This window comes from Zootoca vivipara, chromosome 14 (assembly GCF_963506605.1).
Source record: "Zootoca vivipara chromosome 14, rZooViv1.1, whole genome shotgun sequence".
NCBI lineage: Eukaryota > Metazoa > Chordata > Lepidosauria > Squamata > Lacertidae > Zootoca > Zootoca vivipara.
Genome location: NC_083289.1, coordinates 49,821,138 through 49,840,328, shown reverse-complemented (window position 1 = coordinate 49,840,328; position 19,191 = coordinate 49,821,138). Strand labels below are relative to the sequence as shown.

At 49.1% G+C, this 19,191-nt stretch overlaps 1 protein-coding gene across 1 annotated transcript in view; it reads left to right on the top strand.

Annotated features, from left to right (window-relative positions):
• INTS1 (integrator complex subunit 1) overlaps positions 1 to 18,988 on the top strand; it is a 66,724-nt gene extending 47,736 nt beyond the window's left edge. Inside the window, exons 36-47 of the mRNA XM_035131449.2 lie at positions 1,439 to 1,526; positions 2,818 to 3,044; positions 4,156 to 4,279; positions 4,816 to 4,949; positions 6,814 to 7,006; positions 9,328 to 9,455; positions 9,576 to 9,688; positions 10,782 to 10,898; positions 12,830 to 12,900; positions 14,170 to 14,261; positions 15,511 to 15,620; positions 18,296 to 18,988. Of these exons, the coding sequence (XP_034987340.2) occupies positions 1,439 to 1,526; positions 2,818 to 3,044; positions 4,156 to 4,279; positions 4,816 to 4,949; positions 6,814 to 7,006; positions 9,328 to 9,455; positions 9,576 to 9,688; positions 10,782 to 10,898; positions 12,830 to 12,900; positions 14,170 to 14,261; positions 15,511 to 15,620; positions 18,296 to 18,411 (1,513 nt within the window). The 3' untranslated portion in view covers positions 18,412 to 18,988. The remainder of the gene's footprint in view (positions 1 to 1,438; positions 1,527 to 2,817; positions 3,045 to 4,155; positions 4,280 to 4,815; positions 4,950 to 6,813; positions 7,007 to 9,327; positions 9,456 to 9,575; positions 9,689 to 10,781; positions 10,899 to 12,829; positions 12,901 to 14,169; positions 14,262 to 15,510; positions 15,621 to 18,295) is intronic.
• Positions 18,989 to 19,191: the final 203 nt, after the last annotated feature.

Below are 19,191 nucleotides of genomic sequence, written 5' to 3'. Positions count from 1 at the left end.
GTGAGCGTTAGGTTTGTTAGAACCTCTATAACATTATACTTCAATATTATACTTCCTGGCAAATCCCCTTTTTCCCTCTTAAAAGAAATACACGACACAATAGTATTAAAATAAGATAGAGTTTACTCACATGACACCCTGAGTTAACAGCATAATCTCAGAAAGGCAGGCTTACGTAGAAAAGTTACAAATATATACATCTGGAGTCTTCTTAGTAAAGTGAGGCTCCTGGTCTCTCTCTTGGCAGCAGGCCGAGAGGGGGAACCATCCTAACTGTAGATTCTCTGGAGATGTGTTCCCATGGAAGGAGAAATGGCTAAGAGAGAGAATGGCTGCTGCCTAGGGGCTTTTCTCTGCCAGCTAATCCATCTCATCTGCATATCTGGATGAACAGGAACTGAACTTAGGTGTCCCTCCAGGTGAGTTCCTCTTAGTGGACACTCTAGGAACTGTTGTGACTTGTCTGCCCCAGTGTTCCATCCCACAGCGAGGAGGTGGGTATCCCCCCCTCGCAAAAGCAGGAATCAGTGCAGGGTAGGAGTTTTTTGCTTTAGACGGATTCTTGCCCTGCTTTTGCAGGGAGAGGGGCTCGTTGCCAGCCATCGTGGACTGGCTAGATACAGAGGAATGGTGGAAGGCACCAACTGGGGAACCCCCAGGGGAAGAAGGCTCAGAGCCAGGGGAATGGTGGTGGGACACCGAGAAAGAGGGAGCAGAATGGGAGGAGGAGGTCTCAGAAGCTGAAGAGGCGACAGGGCTTAGTGAGCAGAAAGAGGCTGTGTCAGAGAGCAGTCCAGAATCAGAGGCAGAAGCATTCCTTCCCCTGGTCTCCCGGAACCCACAGAGGTATGAAGAGGGTGGAGCAAAGGCAGACAAGATGAAGGAGTCTCATATTCCTTGGGAAGGACCCCGGGGAAGAGGAGGCTTAGTCAACGGTGGGAAGGCAGGAACCTTCAGTCCTTGCAGCTGCCTCTTAGGAGCAAGTTCTACCAGGAAGAGTTGAGGTGCTCACTAGGTCTAGCCCTCCTGGGGTTGTCTTGTTTCTTTGAATAAAGAGTTAACTTCACCGAAGCCGTGTGAGCTGCTCCTGGCACCCGCTTTCCAGTGACCTGCAGGTCCTGTTTCATGCCATGCAGACAACCTCTTTCCCGCCTGGGCATTGAAACGGGCTGGTGGTTCCTACCGCCACCTTGCAGCCTTGATTCCTTATGCCCTGGGGAGAGAGGAGGGGCAGATAATCTGCCAGTGTGTGTGTGTGTGAGAGAGAAAGACTATGTATCAGGTGTTGGGGAGAGCAGTTGATGGTTGTCAGATGGAGGCAGACACAGCAGAGTGATGGGAGTGGATCCCCAGTTCTGCTCCCTGGTTTCCCAAGTTGGTTGCATGGCATTTCACCTTCCTTTTGATTTTGCACACCTGCATTTATGTCTTCACTTAGATTTGACCCAACGGCATCCTTGGATTTCCTCTGGGCCTGCATTCACATCCCTCGCATTTGGCAAGGACGGGATCAGAGGATACCTCAGGTAAATGAGCTGCTTTCTCTACTGCGCAGCTCGGCAAGGAGAAGGTGGCCTTCCCGTGGCCTTCCTCCAGGCATGGTTGGACTCCAGCTCCGGTCAGCCCTGGGCAACGTGGCTGGTGGTCAGGGATCATCAGAGCTGAAGTCCAACGAGATCCGGAGGACACCACGTTCCCCATCTCTGGTGTGAAGGGAGTGCACTTTTCAAGTCACTTTGTTGTCGGGCGGTTGGGGCATAAGAAGGAAGGAAGCCTTGCTGGCCCAAAAGGCCATTCTCAGTGATCCTCCACAAATGGATCCAAAGAGCCTTGCAGCTAAAAACCAGGTTTCTCGCCTGACGGCACACATGAGCCCACATATGGCTTAGTTCAGTCGCAGCAAACATGTTTTCTGCTGCTCTGGAGGATAGGATTCAAACCATTGGCTTCCAGTTCCAAGAAACAAGATTCTAACTAAACACCAGGACAGTAAGAGCTGTTTGTCAGTGGAACGGACTCTCAGAAGGTTGTGGACTCTCCTTCCTTGGAAGTTTCTAAGCAGAGGTTGGATGGCCATCTGTCATGGATGCTTTAGTTGAGATTCCGGCATTGCAGAGGGTCGGACTGCCTTCCGACTTTTATACGGTTCCACTGTCAAACAGATCTTAGATGTTGGACTGCAACTCCTCCCAAACAACCTGTCTAATGGTTGGGTTGATGCTGCTGGAGTCTATGGCAACTACTGGAGGGCACCACGTTGGCCACTCCCATTGTAGACCACCTCCACAGGGATGCGGGTGGCGCTGTGGTCTAAACCACTGAGCCTCTTGGGCTTGCCAATCAGAAGGTCAGCGGTTCGAATCCCCGCGACAGGGTGAGCTCCTGATGCTCTGTCCCAGCTTCTGCCAACCAAGCAGTTGGAAAACACGCCAGTGCAAGTAGATAAATAGGTTCCACTGCAGCAGGAAGGTAAACGGCATTTCCATACACTCTGGCTTCCGTCACGGTGTTCTGTTGCACCAGAAGCGGTTTAGTCCTGCTGGCCACATGACCTAGAAAGCTGTATGTGGTTAAACGCCGGCTCCCTTGACCTGAAAGCGAGATGAGCGCCGCAACCCCATAGTCGCCTTTGACTGGACTTATCCGTCCAGGGGTCCTTTACCTTTTTACTTTAGACCACTTCCCCAGCCCGCAGGAAACCCAAATCAGGAGCAACCCCCAACAGATGGCTGTTGCTCTGCTGAGATACCTATTTGTGTTGGGAATTCAAAGTCCTGGATTGCTTTTGTTCCCATCCATCTCCAAATTGCATTGCAGAAACGGAGGGAGGAGTTTGTTCTGCGGCTTGAGGCCCCTGAGCTGATCAGCCTGGTGGAGCTGATCCTGGCTGAATCGGAAACCAGGAGCCAGCGCTCTGGAGAGGCCTCCTGCTCTGTCACCCAGTCCCGCCTGCCGCTCCTGCTCAGCTGCTGCCATGGAGATGTCGAAAGCATCAAGAAAGTCGCCGAGTACTTGACAGCCTGCATCCAGCAGTGGGGGAGCAGGTGAGGCCTCGCTCGGCTTTGGAAAAAGGCACACTTCGCCACACTTGATTGTTGTTTAGTCGTCTTAGTTGTGTTTGACTCTCCGTGACCCCATGAACCAGACAATGCCTTGGAAACTCTCACTTTCTCAAAGCTTCTCCTTTTTTTCTGTCCATGGAGTTTTCTTGGCAAAATACTGGAGTGGATTGCCAGTTCCTTCTCCAGGTGGATCACATTTAGTCTAAACTCTCAGCTATGACCTGTCCGTCTTGGGTGGCCCCGCACGGCATAGCTCGTAGCTTCTTGAAGTTATTCAAGCCCCTTCGCCACGACAAGGCAGTGATCCATGAAGGGGCGCATCTTGCACACATTTAAAGCAGCTGAAACTGCACTAATTAAACACACAAGATGTTTTCCCAGCACAAAAAGAGCTTTTGAGCTCTCTGCATTGCTGGTCAGGTGAGGCCCTCTTCCCACGCCGGCTGTGGAAGCCTGGAGATGGTCCTGCAAGATCTCAAAGGAGCTCGGACGGCCCTGCGAGATCTCACAAGAGTATCCCAGACCGGTGCGCTGAGTGGGCCTTGCCCACTAAGCAAGGCAGAGAGCTCAAAAACTATTTTCGTGCTGGGTTTCCTGGCTCTGGGAGGCTAGGAATGCTCAAGTATACACATTTCTGTGTCTACATGGAACCCTTGGAACTGAACCCCCTGCATAAGATCTAATTTTATGGGACAGCTTTTGGCAAATGCTGAAGACGCACCTCTTTTGAAGTATCTCTTTTTAAGGACCCTCCTTATTTCTGTGATCTTAAGTTGTTTTATGTTGTGCTTTAGTTGTTATACCCCTCGCCTGGGACCTTAGGGAGCTCAAGATTGGAGGGAAATGCTCATCAATCCTTGGCAACCTCAGAAAGTCCCTCTGGGAGAAACGGAAACGGACAGTGCATGTTTCTTTACTCTCCATGTGTTTGCAGGGATTTATATATGGTACCACTGAGGACTAGCATTTTAAAATAGCTTATTCCAGTGAAGCTGTTAGGTTTGCATTGGCCAAGGAAGCAGATACATTTGGTAGACTTGGAAACCCCTCTTTGATGGGTCAGTAATCTCACGTCTCTTTTTTTCTGTTTCAGCTCAATGGGAAAACATTGCCAAGATCTTCTCCTGCAAATCTATCTTCAGCTGCCTGAGCTCCTGGTGCCAGTCCCCGGAACCCTGCTTTCCACCGAAGGGGCCACCGACAGCAGCACCTGCAAAGTAAGGGCGGCGGGAGAGAAAAAGCCTTTGAGAAAAAGCCTGGCCCCTCCATTTTCCTCGAGCCATTCCAGCACATGCACCCGCCAAGCTACACAGTTCACAAGCCCAGGAAAGTTTGAGAAATCTTAGTCGTGATTTCCACTAAGTGATTTATTTGCCTGCCCTCTGGGTGGTGACCACCATCTCCACACACCCCAAAAGGGTGTCAAAAGCTTGACCTTCCAAATGTGACCTGTGCTCTGATTGTCCCCTCCTCCCCCCCAAGAATACAAAAAAGCACCCAGTAACTCACCCAGTCCAATGTGAATTGAGGGAGTCTTTGAAAATGGGTTGCGTTCTCAAACCTTTTGTCCCTTGTGTTCCATCATCAACCCTAAGGAAACGATCCGGAAACCTGCCGTTGACCACCTCCTCTTGGGGAGACTGGAAGTCTCTTTGCAAGTTGTGAGGTTGGAAAAGGTAGATTTAGAGCATTCAGTCCATTTCAGGAAGTGTTTGAGCACTGGCAGATGCTCCGCCCTTTTCTCTCCCTGCAGCTCGACGGCCTTGTCCACCGCTTCATCACCCTCCTTGCCGACTCCAGCGATTCCAAGACGAGCGGAAGCCGCCTGTGGGATGCCAACATGGCATGTCGGAAGCTGGCCGTGGCCCACCCCATCCTCCTCCTCAGGTTCTGCTCAGTCTGCGTGGCTTCAGGGGCTTTTACATTATCTTTATACCCAGTGCTTTTTTTATAGGGAAGAAAAAGGTACAGGAACTCATCGGGAACAGACCTTTGTACTAGGAGTACAGGCAACTCTCCATTTTCACAGGGGTTCTTTTCCGGATCCCTGCACACATACGCAAAATCACGTATAATGGGGAGCAGCCTGGAGCGTCCTAGTGGCTCAAAGAGGAGACCCACCCCAGAGCCCATGAGCCCAAAGAGGCCTCCCTGCCTGTCAGCTCTGCAGGACACCATGTTCCTCCAGCTGGTGTATGCTGACACCCAGGGAGGCTTCTTCCCCACACATCAGCTCTGCAAGCCACCATGTCCCTCTGGCTGGCATGTGCTGACACCCAGAGAGGCTTCTTCCCCGCATTTCAGCTCTGCAAGACACCATGTCCCTCCGGCTAGCGTATGCTGACACCCAGAGAGGCTTCTTCCCCGCATTTCAGCTCTGCAAGACACCATGTCCCTCCGGCTAGTGTATGCTGACACCCAGAGAGGCTTCTTCCCCGCATTTCAGCTCTGCAAGAACCATGTCCCTCCAGCTAGCGTACGCTGACACCCAGGGAGGCTTCTTCCCCGCATTTCAGCTCTGCAAGACACCATGTCCCTCCAGCTAGCGTACGCTGACACCCAGGGAGGCTTCTTCCCCACACACCAGGTCTGCTGGTCCATGAGTTAGAGGCGCAGCCCTGATTATACACCCCCCAGGTGCTAAAATGTGAACTTTCTCCACTCCAAACCACAATCACCCTTCATAACTAACAATAATATGGACAGCAAAGCCCTTAGGGGGAAGCAGTGTAGCTCTGTGGCAGAACACCTCTTTGCATGCAAGAAGGTCCCCGATTCAGTCCTCGGCCACCTGCAGGCAGGGGTGGAATTAAGATCACCGTCTGAAATCCTGGAGAGCTGCTCCCAATCCAGTGGACATCACGGAGTTAGGCGTGCTAAAGGTTTGACTCGAGGTCCAAGGCAGATTCCTCTTTAGATCAGCCCTTTAGTCTGAACGATGAGGACTGGAAACTTGCTTTGTTTATAGCAGAGCACCCGCCTTGTAGGGAGTGCGCTTCAGCCATATAAACGAGAGCGGGCGAGACCAAGAGTGGGTCCAACTGTCAAGAAGGTGGTTTCTGCAAGCGCTGAGGAGGGAAGCGAGAGGCAGATGGGGCTCGTCCGCCTGGGAAGGGAGCCCATCAAGGAGAGGGAAAATTCTGACCCTAAGCCTCCACTTCCTTGTGGGAAGACAATGCTAAGGAGTAAACCCTACACAAATCTGGAATGGAATCTCTAAGGCGGTTGGGGGTGCCTTGTACGCCTCCTTCTGGCAACTCCTGCGGCCAGGCTGGTGCCAAACGTCTTGCTCTGCTTTCCTTTGGACCCCGTTGGCGAGGCCAAGAGGGGGATCTTGTTATCCGGGTAGCCCAGGACCTCCTTACACATTGCCCAGGCTTGCCCCCCAGGGGGCTCCCTTTGGTGTTGTAAACACAGCAGTTTGACTTCACCTGCGAAGGTGTACTCCATTGTCTCTTGAGACAGATGGATGCTAACAACAGGCTAGCAGGCATCCCCAAACTGCGGCCCTCCAGATGTTTTGGCCTACAACTCCCATGATCCCTGGCTAACAGGAGCAGTAGTTGGGGAAGATTGGAATTGTAGTCCAAAACATCTGGAGGGCTGAAGTTTGGGGGTGCCTGGGCTAAAGGTTGGGAAGCCCAAATCCAAAACTGCTTCAGGAAGAGGGATCAAAGAGTAAGTTCTTGCTCTAATCCCTGCCTGCTGCATAAATGTCCTAAGGCGGCCGCTCTCCTCCCTCTGTCCCCAGGCACCTGCCGATGATCGCGGCCTTGCTGCACGGACGGGTCCACCTCAACTTCCAGGAGTTCCGCCAGCAGAACCACCTCACCTTCTTCCTCCACGTCTTGGGCATCCTGGAGCTCCTGCAGCCGCAGGTCTTCCAGAGCGAACACCAGGAGGCGCTGTGGGACTGCCTCCTCTCCTTCATTCGCTTGCTTCTGGTAGGAGAAGAGCTACACTCTGGCGGGGTTGCCAAGAAGCTGGGTGGCCTGCAATCTTGTGGCTTGGGGGTGGGGGTGGGGTACAGCCATGCACCGCGAACATAGAGCTCCTGGGGTGAGCAGGCTCTAGAATTGCAAGGTCACCTTTGCTTTCTGCTGTTGTTTCTTTGTTTCAGGGGTTTGGGGAACCTCGGGCTCAGAGGTGAGATGTGGCCCCCCAGGCCTTTCTACCTGGCCCTTGATATTCCACCCAGGCCCTTCCTAATAATAATAATAATAATAATAATGGCCTTCTTGGTAGTGGCACCCGCCCTGTAGAACGCCCTCCCATCAGATGTCAAAGAAATAAACAACTATCTGACGTTTAGAAGACATCTGAAGGCAGCTCTGTTTAGGGAAGTTTTTAATGTCTTATTGCGTTTTTAATATTCTGTTGAAGGCCGCCCAGAGTGGCTGGGGAAACCCGTAAAGGTAAAGGTAAAGGGACCCCTGACTATTAGGTCCAGTCGTGACCGACTCTGGGGTTGCGCGCTCATCTCGCATTATTGGCCGAGGGAGCCGGCGTACAGCTTCCAGGTCATGTGGCCAGCATGACAAAGCCGCTTCTGGCAAACCAGAGCAGCACATGGAAACGCTGTTTACCTTCCCGCTGTAGCGGTTCCTATTTATCTACTTGCATTTTGACGTGCTTTCGAATTGCTAGGTTGGCAGGAGCTGGGACCAAGCAACGGGAGCTCACCCCGTTGTAGGGATTCGAACCGCCGACCTTCTGATCAGCAAGCCCTAGGCTCAGTGGTTTAACCCACAGCACCACCTGGGTCCCTTATTATTATTATTACTTGTGCTTAAATCCTGCATGCAGGTTTCCTGCAAGCAGCTGGGTGGCCACTTTGAGAACAGGATGCTGAACAAGATGGGCCTGATCCAGCAGGCTCTTCTAGTGTTCTTATTCATTCATTTGTTTCATTGATTGATTGATTGATTGATTGATTGATTTGCTCTAGTTTTTGGGCCCTGCTTTTCAGACAGTTATTGTCTCCCAAAGTGGCTCACATGAATAAAAGAGAGGCAAGGAGGCTGCCATCCAGCTTGCAGACTAAAAAGAAAAGGGGCACCAAGGAAGGAGACTGTAAGGGGAGGAGTTAGAATCATATAATTGGAGAGTTGGAAGGGACCCCTGAGGGTCATCTAGCCCAACCCCCTGCCATGCATCAGCTAGAGCATCCATGACAGATGGCCACCCAACCTCTGCTTTAAAACCTCCAAGGGAGGCCCAGAGAGGGAAAGAAGAAAGAGCCCCTACCAGAGAGGAATGGCAAATTAAGCTATTAGACTATGCTGAAATGGCAAAAAATGACTGGGAACTCAAGAGACCAAGAAGACAAGAAATTCAAGAAAGAATGGGGAAAGTTTATAATTTATTTAGGAGACCACTGTAAGCAGGTGAAAACATTAGCAGGATTTTAATCTCACTTGCAATGTAGCAAATACTATGGGCAATATGAATAGATACAAAACATAGACTATGAAATAATATGCAGTTGGAAATGCCGACAATAGGACCCATGAAGGGGATTGGGGGAAGTTTCGGGATTCAGAGTAATCTCATTTTATGGCAGGGATAGGCAGACTCGACCCTCCAGATGTTTTGAGACTACAACTCCCATCATCCCTGATCACTGGTTCTGTTAGCCAGGGATGATGGGAGTTGTAGTCCCAAAACATCTGGAGGGCCGAGTTTGCCTGTGCCTGTTTTATGGATATGTATTTGGTATTGTATCTAATTTACATTGATAAAATCAAATAAAAATGATTTTAAAAAATAACAATGAAATACCTCCAGGGAGGGAGAGTCCACAACCTCCTGAGGGAGATCCCATTGCACTGTCGAACGGCTCTTGCTGATGTTGTAACAGGAGAAAACAAGCTTGTTCGCCAAGTTCTTCAAAGTGAGATCTTGGAGAGCATTTATATCCAGCTAAGGCCAAGCTGATGTTCCTTTGCTGGTGGTGTTGCTTGAATGGCAATGGGTGGCTCTCGGTCCTTCAGCAAGTGGATGAGGCCAGACTCCCTGGGGCAACCAGAAGTTGTAATGGCCAGGGTGGGGTAGGCTGGTCTCCCCATTGTCTTAATCTTCTTCCTGGGAGGCCGCCTTGCAGTGGCCCTGGGCTCCCTGACTTGATAGCAGAAGCCGGGGTTTCTGCTTCCCATCGACTCAGCCTGTGTGAACCAGCCCTTAGAACACCCTGGGTTACGGGAGAAGGACGGGCCTCCAGGCTGCTTCCAAAATCTCACCCCCATTCGCCTTTGCTTTGCTTCAGAGCTACCGGAAGTCTTCGCGCCACTTGGCCGCCTTCATCTCCAAGTTCGTGCAGTTCATCCACAAGTACATAACTTCCAACGCCCAGGCAGCTGTCGCCTTCCTGCAGAAGCACTCGGACCCCCTCCAGTAAGTCTCTTGCTCTGGGTTTGTCCAGGATGTGGGGCGGTTGGGAGCTCAGAGGAGGGAGATGGGGTAGCCCAGAAGCGATTTGAACACACCTGCGGCCGTTGCTCTCCTTCCCCGCAGTGACCTCTCGTCGGACAACAGCGACCTGGCGATGCTGAAGTCTCTCCTGGCCGGCCTGAGCCTGCCCAGCAAGAACGGCGCCGCGGACCGAGGGGCTGACGAGGAAAAGGACGGTGGGTCTTCCATTTGAGTTTCATCTCTCATGTTTGTTTGTTTGTTTGTTTAAACTTATTTAATGTATTTATATCTCACCCTTCTCCCAAGCTGGGATTTGAGGTAGCTTACAACGTTTAAAACATCATTACAAAACATGCAATAATAAAAACAATCCAGTTGTAAACAGCAGGCAGGTCCCAGGAGTTCAGGGGTAGTTTTTAAAAATAATTTTATAAGTTGTGTGTCCTTGTTTCTCAGTTTGATCCTTTTACAGTACATAGTTTTGTTCGTTTTCGGGTATTTTACGCATTGTGATTTGCTGTTGTTTTATTGATTATAGATTAGTAATTATTTATTGTAATTGCTAAGTGTAAACTGCTAAATTATTATTTGCTGATGTTTAATTTTTCTGTTTATTGTTGGATTCTAATGGATTATTGAATATTGCTTTATTTGATACAAGTTGTTTATTTTAAAGTTATTGTGACTTTTTATTTAGGATCTGGTTGTTACTATTAGTGTTTGATGTTTTATTATTATTTTTATATGTGTTGGAAGCAGCCCAGAGTGGCTGGGGCAACCCAGGCAGATGGGCGGGGCATGAATTTTTTATTATTATTATTATTATTATTATTATTATTATTTAAGGATTTTCTTGGGTTACAAAGGTAGTGCAATGTCTCATATTTTTTTCTTTCTCCCATGTATCATTTTTACACATCAATTTTACTTGTTGAGACATTATGAGGAAGGGGGGAAAGAGGTGGGTGGGATGGGGAGTTGGGTGTGGTGGATTGCCGATGTTTCTGTTTTTCTTGATATGTGTAGGGGTTCGGCGTCAGCGTCGTTTGTGCAGGTTCTCTGCTGTTTGTTCGTGCTTCTTTGTTGGTGAGAGAGGTCGGGATTTGTCTTAGGATGTGATTGTTCATTTGTGGTTGGCTGTGGTGATCCTTAGTTTCTTGTGTGAGTGGGGAGGGAGGGTGTTTTGATTAGGTTAGCCATATTGATTATTACTACTACTACTACTACTACTACTACTGGACTCTGAGATCTGTGCACCTAACAGAGCACTAACAAAACCCTCTCCCTCTCTCTTCCGTGCATCTTCAGATGAAGTCCCCGGAGCAAGTTCCTTGCCCCTTGTCAGTGTCTCTCTCTTCACGCCTCTCACTCCAGCCGAAATGGCCCCGTACATGAAGCGACTGTCCAGAGGTCAGGCTGTGGAGGGTAAGGCAAGGCCAATATGGTCTGCACTGGCTGGGCAGCAGCTCTGCCCAGGGCTTCAGACAGAGGGTATTGCTCATGGTGAACATGCTTCTGAAAACGATAACACATTTAACATTAGGGAAGCTTTTAATGTTTAATAGATTATATTTTAATGTTCTGTTGGAAGCTGCCCAGAGTGGCTGGGGAAACCCAGCCAGATGGGCGGGGTATAAATAATTTATTATTATTATTATTATTATTATTATTATTATTATTATTATTATTATTTTGAAAACGCTGATCCAATGCTTGCACAGTGCTGGTACCCAAGCGATGCAGAAGCAGGGGGCAATGTTCACGGCAGGGGGCATTCACCATCATCATCATTTTATTTGTATGCCGCCTTTTCATAGTTAAAACAATGCTCAAGGGGGCTTACAACGTGACAAGATTTACATAATTACCAACATAACAAATGTCATAAACAATAAATAAAACACATCAAAAGGTACGCCGCCAAATGGAAAACAATTTCCACATAAATCATAAAAATCTAAAACTGAAAATACAACATTAATATCAATAACAATTTAAAATGATGTAGATAAAAAATAAACACAATTTTAAAAAGGAGCCCTCTCTGTCGAGCAACAGCAGTCCTTTATGGAGAGAGGCAGAGCAGGGCCCTCAGGCTCCCTTAGGGCATTCACGTGGCGCTCCTTGCTATGGGGGACCCCGCAATGGGGAAGCATTTCCCTAGAGAAGCCACAGGCGACCTGTGAACGCTACTGTCTAACGCTACTAGGATTACATCCCAACTCTTGGTGTAATAGCCTATGAACCAGGAAACTGTCACAAATTCCTTCAGGGCGCTTTAGCAGAGATGTTAAGAGTTCCAGTTTCTTTAGTGCAGTATATTTATTGTGAGCTATATACAAATATCTACAGGCAGTTCATACACAAGCAGTTCATACACTCTCTAAACCTCTCACTGACCACACCCTTCTACAACACCACCATACCACAATTATTGCAGGAAAGGTTTTCCTTTTAAACCACTGACAGCCAATCAACTGACAGCACATTACTGCTGAGTCATTCTGACCCAGCACTTCTACAGAAAGTATTGCATCACCCAGTTTCACTTTACTAGTACACTCAGGCCTGCAGACTTACTATTTCACACAGCATTCTGTGGATCCCAACAGAAACTACTGGCTAAATCCTTGCCTCTGCTGTGAACTCCAAGGGTGAGCTTAGACAAGCCACTGTGTTGTTTTTCTCAGCATCCGTCTCCCCTTTTGTACTATGGGGGGGGGGATTATGATACTGAACCAGCTTGGAAAATTGTTGCAAGAATTACAACAAAACGGTATGCCTGGAGTGCTTGGAAGAGCTATGTGCTTATTATGGTTGTTATTGTTATTTCAATTAATTTATTAATCGCCTCCTAAACTGCCGTCCCAAGGCGATTTACACATAAAATAATTAAAAACAGTTAAACACACAAAAAGCAGGAAATATATTTAAAACACAACTAAAAGCCTAACAAGCGGACGCTCGCAGTAGAGCCCCATTTATCCAGCCGAGCAAGCCTGTTGGAACTAAAAGGTCTCCGGCTGTTCCAGAAAGTGCCGATAGGGGGCGCCTGTGGTATATTGATAGCGATGCTATTCCACAGAACAGGGGCCACCACACTAAAAGCCCTGCTCCAACTTACTGCAGAGAGAGTTTCTGAGATCTTTGGAACTTGCAGAAGAGACTCTCCCGCAGACCGCAGCAATTGACTGTGTGTGTTAAGGGATAAGTTTGATTATGAAGAGCTGTTGTTTCTCGAGGACAAAGCAGATCGAGTTCCCTTGAGAGGCTGCCAGCTCCTTTGTCCCCCTCTTCTTAGGGGTAGGGGCACCAGATTGCTCACCCCAGTCTCTTTGTTTCCCCCCACTTCCCAGATATTCTGGAGGTGCTAACCGATATCGACGAGATGTCCAGGCGAAGACCGGAAATCCTTGCCTTCTTTTCCGTACGTTGCCCATCCTCGTTCAGTCGTTTACTTTGTGTGTCTCTTGCTTTGCCCTGGTCCCCTTCGGTGGGATGTTCATTTCCCCACCCTTTCGGGAGAAGGGTTGACGGAGCTTGCGTCGCCGACCCCTTTGGCCAAACTCCTAAGCAGCCTAATGGCCTATGGCGAGTAAGAATTCCATGCAAGCGGTTAGGAAGCGTTTGCGAAAATGGAAATCAGTGCTCCACAAGCAATCCGTAACCTATGTGGCAGGCAAATGGCAGGGGCAGGAAGGCTCCAACGTTGATCTTAACGTGTGAGGAGGTTGACCTGGGTCCAAACTTCAGGGTGTCCCTTGGGGTACCCTGGCTCCCTTTCATCCCAGCATGCCCTGGGGCTAACAGTGAGCTCCACTTCCTCCTCCTCTCTTTCTGGGCCCAGGCTGGCCCTGACAGTGCCACAGATGTGTGAGCGGCTTTTTTAAAAGCCCTATACAATCTCGGACCTACGGGACCGCCTCTCCTGCCTGGTATGCCCCACAGAGGGCCTTACGGCCCGCAAATAATAACATCTTGGAGGTCCCAGGCCTCAAGGAGATGAGACTGGCCTCGACCAGCGCCAGGGCCTTTTCAGCCATGGCCCCGCCATGGTGGAACGCTCTGTCACAAGAGACCAGGGCCCTGCGGGATTTGACATATTTCTGCAGGGCCTGCAAGACGGCCCTGTTCCGCCAGGCCTTTGGTCAGGGCTCAGCTTGACTCCCCCTTCCCCCATAAGAACTTGCATGAAAGTGGCCTCCCAACTTTTCTCACAGGCTCATATAAGATCAGCATAAACAGTTGGGCCTGGTGAGCATTTAAGGTCCCCAGCCCTAATCTGCAAGTCGTCATCTGATTAGATTTTACTCTGATTCTGATTTGATTCCAGGTCTCCCTCTTGCATCCTTCTCTTTTAATTGATTGCTTGATTTTTATCTTGATGTGTTATATAATTGATGTTAGCCGCTCTGAGCCCGGTTTTGGCCAGGGAGGTCAGGGTATAAATATTATTTATATATTATTATTATTATTATTATTATTATTATTCCCGTGGCCTCTGCCAGCCACTGTAGACACTCCAGAGACTTGCACTTCTGCAGCCAAGTCCTTTTACTTCTTTGGGGTTGCAGGAGGGGAGGGAGTGCTGGGCCAGAATGCCCACCTCTTTCCTTTGGAAAAGCCCACCCTGGAAGTTGCTTTCTTTTACTCTGAACCACCCCCTCCAACGTCCTTTCTCTCTTCCACCGCTCAGACTCACTTGCAAAGACTGATGAGCTCTCCCGAGGAAACCTGCCGGAATCTCGCCTTCTCCCTCGCGCTGCGCTCGATACAGAACAACCCCAGGTGCGGACAGGCAGACCCTGCGTGGAGGGGCAGGGGCTGCTGATGGGGCCTAGGAACCGACACAGGAAGTTTGACTCAAGCCACTTTGCTTGTAGAGCCTGGGCACCCCCTTGAAAACCCCAGGGAGGAGGAACGAACTCCAGACTGCTTCTGAGACAGAGGTGATGGAGATCACTCAGTTAGAAACAGAATCAGTACCAGGGCAACTCTGCCAAACAAAGAATGGGCGGCTGTAGATCTCTGGAACTTGGTCGTATATCCGCAATAAGCAGGAGGCAGTGATGGGTTTGGGTACAGGCCAGCTGCAAAGCCGAACCATGGTAATGTAAGAACACCAGAAGAGCCCTTGCAGGATCAGACCTGTGGCCCATCTAGTCCAGCATCCTGTTCTCACAGCGCCCAACCAGATGCCCGGGGGAACTCGCAAGCAGGACCTGAGCACAGGAGCACTCTCCCCTCCTGTTTTCATGTTGCATCTTTGCATGCCGCTTAGATATTTTTAAAAATATTAAGTGGTTCAGGCATGCTTTTAAATACAGATAAAGCTCACTTTCTCAAGCTGTTGCAACAGCCACTGACGGGATTTAGCACATTTGTGGTGGAAGGGGTAGGCTGTTCTTCATGATGGCTGCACAGAACCTCCCTGCACAACAGCAGTCTACCTCCGAATACCAAATGCGAGGGAACAACAACGGGAGAGTGCTGTTGCTCTCACTGAGAGCCAGTGTGGTGTAGTGATTAAGAGTGGTAGACTTGTAATCTGGGGAACCGGGTTCGCTTCCCCGCTCCTCCACATGCAGCTGCTGGGTGACCTTGGGCTAGTCACACTTCTCTGAAGTCTCTCAGCCTCACTCACCTCACAGAGTGTTTGTTGTGGGGGAGGAAGGGAAAGGAGAATGTTAGCCGCTTTGAGACTCCTTTGGGTAGTGATAAAGCGGGATATCAAGTCCAAACTCTTCCTCCTCCTCCTCCTCCTCCTCCTCCTCCTCCTCCTCCTCCTCCTCCTCCTCCTCCTCTTCTTCTTCTTCTTCTTCTTCTTCTTCTTCTTCTTCTTCTTCTTCTTCTTCTTCTTCTTCTTCTTCTTCTTCTTCTTCTTCTTCTTCTTCTCCTCACTTGGGGACTTTCCATATTCCTGCCTTCTGTTCAAACAGGACACTGAACTAAATGGGCCTTTGGCCTGATACAGCAGACTGGCTTTTCTGAGATTCTCGACTAACCGAAATCCTCTCTCTCCTTTCCACTTTCCCAGCATTGCGGCCGACTTCCTCCCCACGTTCATGTACTGCCTTGGCAGCCGTGACTTTGAGGTTGTTCAGACAGCTCTGAGAAACCTGCCTGAGTACACCCTCCTTTGCCAAGGTAAGAGCAGGCAGTTGCTTTTCCTGGTGCTTCAAAACGGCAAGGTGGTTTTTAAGAATTGCAGACCTCGGTGTAAGTGAGCGAGAGACTCTGACCACTCGGGAAATGCCATGGGGAAGGGGGAGGAGAGGTTTGCATTTGTGTAAAGCTAGCTCCTCCGATATAACAGAAGCATAGCTAGGGGGAGGGGTGAAGAGCCCTTGACCTTTGAGGAGAGAGGCAGTGTGGAGCATCCCCACTCAGCCATCACACTTCCTGGGTGGCCTTAGGCCAGTCACTGGGTCTTAGCTTAGCCTACCTCACAGGTTTGTTGTGAGGATCGAACAGGAGAGGAGCACCACAGCGGGCTTTTTTGTGCTCCTTTGTGGAGGATGGGAGAGGGGGTGGGCTTGTTGTCTGGGCAGGCCAGGACTTCCATACACACTGCCCAGGTCATTTAGGTGTGACTAACACAGCTATTCGGCTTCACCCCTGGAGGCACGCTCTGTTGACTCTCGAGACTGATGGATGCCAACATGGATAATAATAATAATAATAATAATAATAATAATAATAACAACAACAACAACAACAACAACAACAACAACAACAACAACAACAACAACCTATTACTTATACCCTGCTGGATTTCCCAACAGAATTAAAAGCGCAATAAAACACTATTAAAAACCTCCCTAAACAGGGCTGCCTTCAGATGTCTTCAAAAGTCAGATTGTTGTTTATTTCCTTGACATCTGATGGGGGGGGGGTGTTCCACAGAGGCAGGCCCTCTGTTTGGTATACTAATAATAATAATAATAATAATAATTAATAATAATAATAATAATATAAATAAAATAAAAAAATAGTTTATTCTTTATACCCGCCCCAGCCACTCTGGGCAGGTTCCAACAAAATATTAAAATACAGTAGTCCCTGTAGCTTCACTTCTCGGAGGGAGGGAACCGCCAGAAGGCCCTCAGCACTGGACCTCAGTGTGCGGGCTGAACGATGTGGGTGGAGACGCTCCTTCAGGTATACTGGACCGAGGCCGTTTAGGTCTTTGAAGGTTTTAATTGTGCACAGAAACGTACTGGGATAGTTCTTTTCTTTTATTTCCAAGGTAGATCCTGCTGCTATTCCCACCTGCCCCGGCCCAGCACCAGAATAGCTTTGCCTCCTTCTAGCCCTCCGCTTCCGCCTCTGTGCTCGGTTTCAGCTCCCAGCCTCCCACCCTCCTTCGAAACCAACTTCCCCAGCTCCTTTTCTTTGCTCTGAAAACACAGGTGGCATTTAGTGTGGAAGCCCCTGAGGAGCCGCTCGTGGCTTTTCCTTCAGATTCTGTGGGTTCGGCTTGGGCTTCTCAGAGTTTGCGTCCTCTTCTAACAAACACTTCTCCGGCCTGGTGGTTGGCACGATGGGGCCATGTGTACGCTTTGGTCAAATGTCAGTAGGCAACCTTTTTCTCTGATCCTGGCCAAATATTGGCAGGTGTTCCCATTAGGCCGAGGCGATGCTGATTGGTGAGGTGGCAGCCCAGCTCATTCTCTGACATTGCCGATTGAGTTGTGCAGTAGGAGAGGGGAAGCTCTGGGCTGCCGTGGTGTAGTCTCCACTCACCAACCAGGACCCCCCCCCGAGCCCAAGAGCCCTCTCCCCTCCTGTGGTTTCCAGCAACTGATATTCAGAAACATTGCTACCTCGATAGCCTTCTCCTCCCTGAATTTGCCCGATCATCTTTTATTTTTATTTCTTGTCGTTTAACAACTTATTAAATTTGCAAATAAAACAAACCTAAACATCCACAACAACAAAAAAATTAAACCATAGTTTGACTTCCCTCCTCTCCCCCTCACGGTTTCATTCTTGAATACTTCTTCACGCATGTTCTTAAAACCTTATATTCTTGCTGTTTCCATTTTAAATCTTCTTCATCTTGTTACAAGTGACATATAGAGGTTTTCCTAATGTGAGAATCTCTACACAAAGCTTTAAAAATATGCAAACTTTTATCCCCTAAAATAGAAAGTAAAAAAGGGGGGCCACTGTGGCAGTGAGTTCTGTAGGTTAACGAAACAAGCCAAGGCTGCACGGCGCTAGTTGGGCGCATTTGTGGCCGCAGTGGGGTGTGGACTGGGAAGGCCTGAGCTGCGGATCCCCACACAGAAGAGGAATCTTGTCCCAGTTACACTAGTGGCCAAAATTGTGGGAACCTTTTGAGGAAAGTGTATTTCCGAGGTTTGATGGCTCACAACACCTGATTGGCTCTCTAAACACTCGTGCCCATTGGCTACATTCAAATGAAGGAAAGCTACTGCATATCAACCTAAGCTTCTTATTTGGTGATAACTTTTGATAGAATACAGATAATTGAACAAACCTTGCTGCATTACATTCTTCATTAAATTATATTTCCATTGATATATAATTTTATGGTATTACTCCCAAAAGAAAGTGGTGTTATGAGCCATCAAACCTTAGAAAGACACTTTTCCCAAAAGGTTTCCACAATTTTGGCCACTAGTGTAAGTCCTCTCTTCCTAACATAGGGCTCTGCTTCTGGATTTTTTTGGGGGGGGCATGAGAAAGGGTCCTGGGCCAGCCTGTGTTTCCTGTGTTTCCGCCTCCTGAATGAATCTGCTGTGCCTCCTTCATCTCCTCGGCCTGCGCCCATCTCTCTCGTTCTTCCTCCGCAGAGCATGCCGCAATTTTGCTGCAGAGGGCCTTCCTGGTGGGGATGTATGGGCAGGTGGACACCAGCTCCCAGATCTCGGAAGCCCTGAAGATTTTGCACATGGAAGCCATGATATGAAGAGGGACCTCTGGTGGCTCAGGACTCCGAGAGGACAGAAGGGCCTTGCTGGACTATGCTAGTGGAGAACCCGAGGAGAAGGCACACACCTGAGTCTGCCTCCTGGCGAGGAGGAGTCCCTGGTACTTCTTACCAGGCATCTTCCACCAAAAAAAGGACAAAGGTCACTTTGGCTTAAGGGATGCTGGTATTTGCTCCACTCCAGCCATTGATTAAGGTCAGGGATGGGGAACCCGTGGCCATTCAGGTGTTGTCGGACAAAACTCCCAGCATCCCTAGCTGGGGCTGACGGGGCTGTAGTCCAATGTCTGGAGGGCCACTTGTTCCCCAGCTCTGATTTAGGCAGAGAGCAAAATGTCTTGGAAGTCCTGATTAGAAGCCATTTTGCCTCTCCAGTGTGGACCAGTATGGTGAGCACCCCTCTCATTTGAGCTGGCCAAAAAGTGGGGGCACCCGTTGGACTCTTCCCGGCGTGCGGTTTTGCCAAAACACCTCCCAGCGCAGCCAACCAGTTCCACAATAACGACCTGATAAGGTTTCATTTTTTAAAAAAATTAAAAATAGCTGATTTCCTGTTGCGCCGCCTTTATTTATGCATCTCCGTTTGGTTTCTCTTTCCTTTTTTTACAGTGGCTTGGTCTTGAAAACGTAACCCAAGGGGTAAATTTGCCTCTGCCTCGTGCAAAAAACAAAATACAGTTTTCGTTTTTAACCTTTTTAACCTGTTTTTAACCTTAGGAAGTCATGGGAGAAGGTACTTTGTTATCTCTCTCTTCGGTG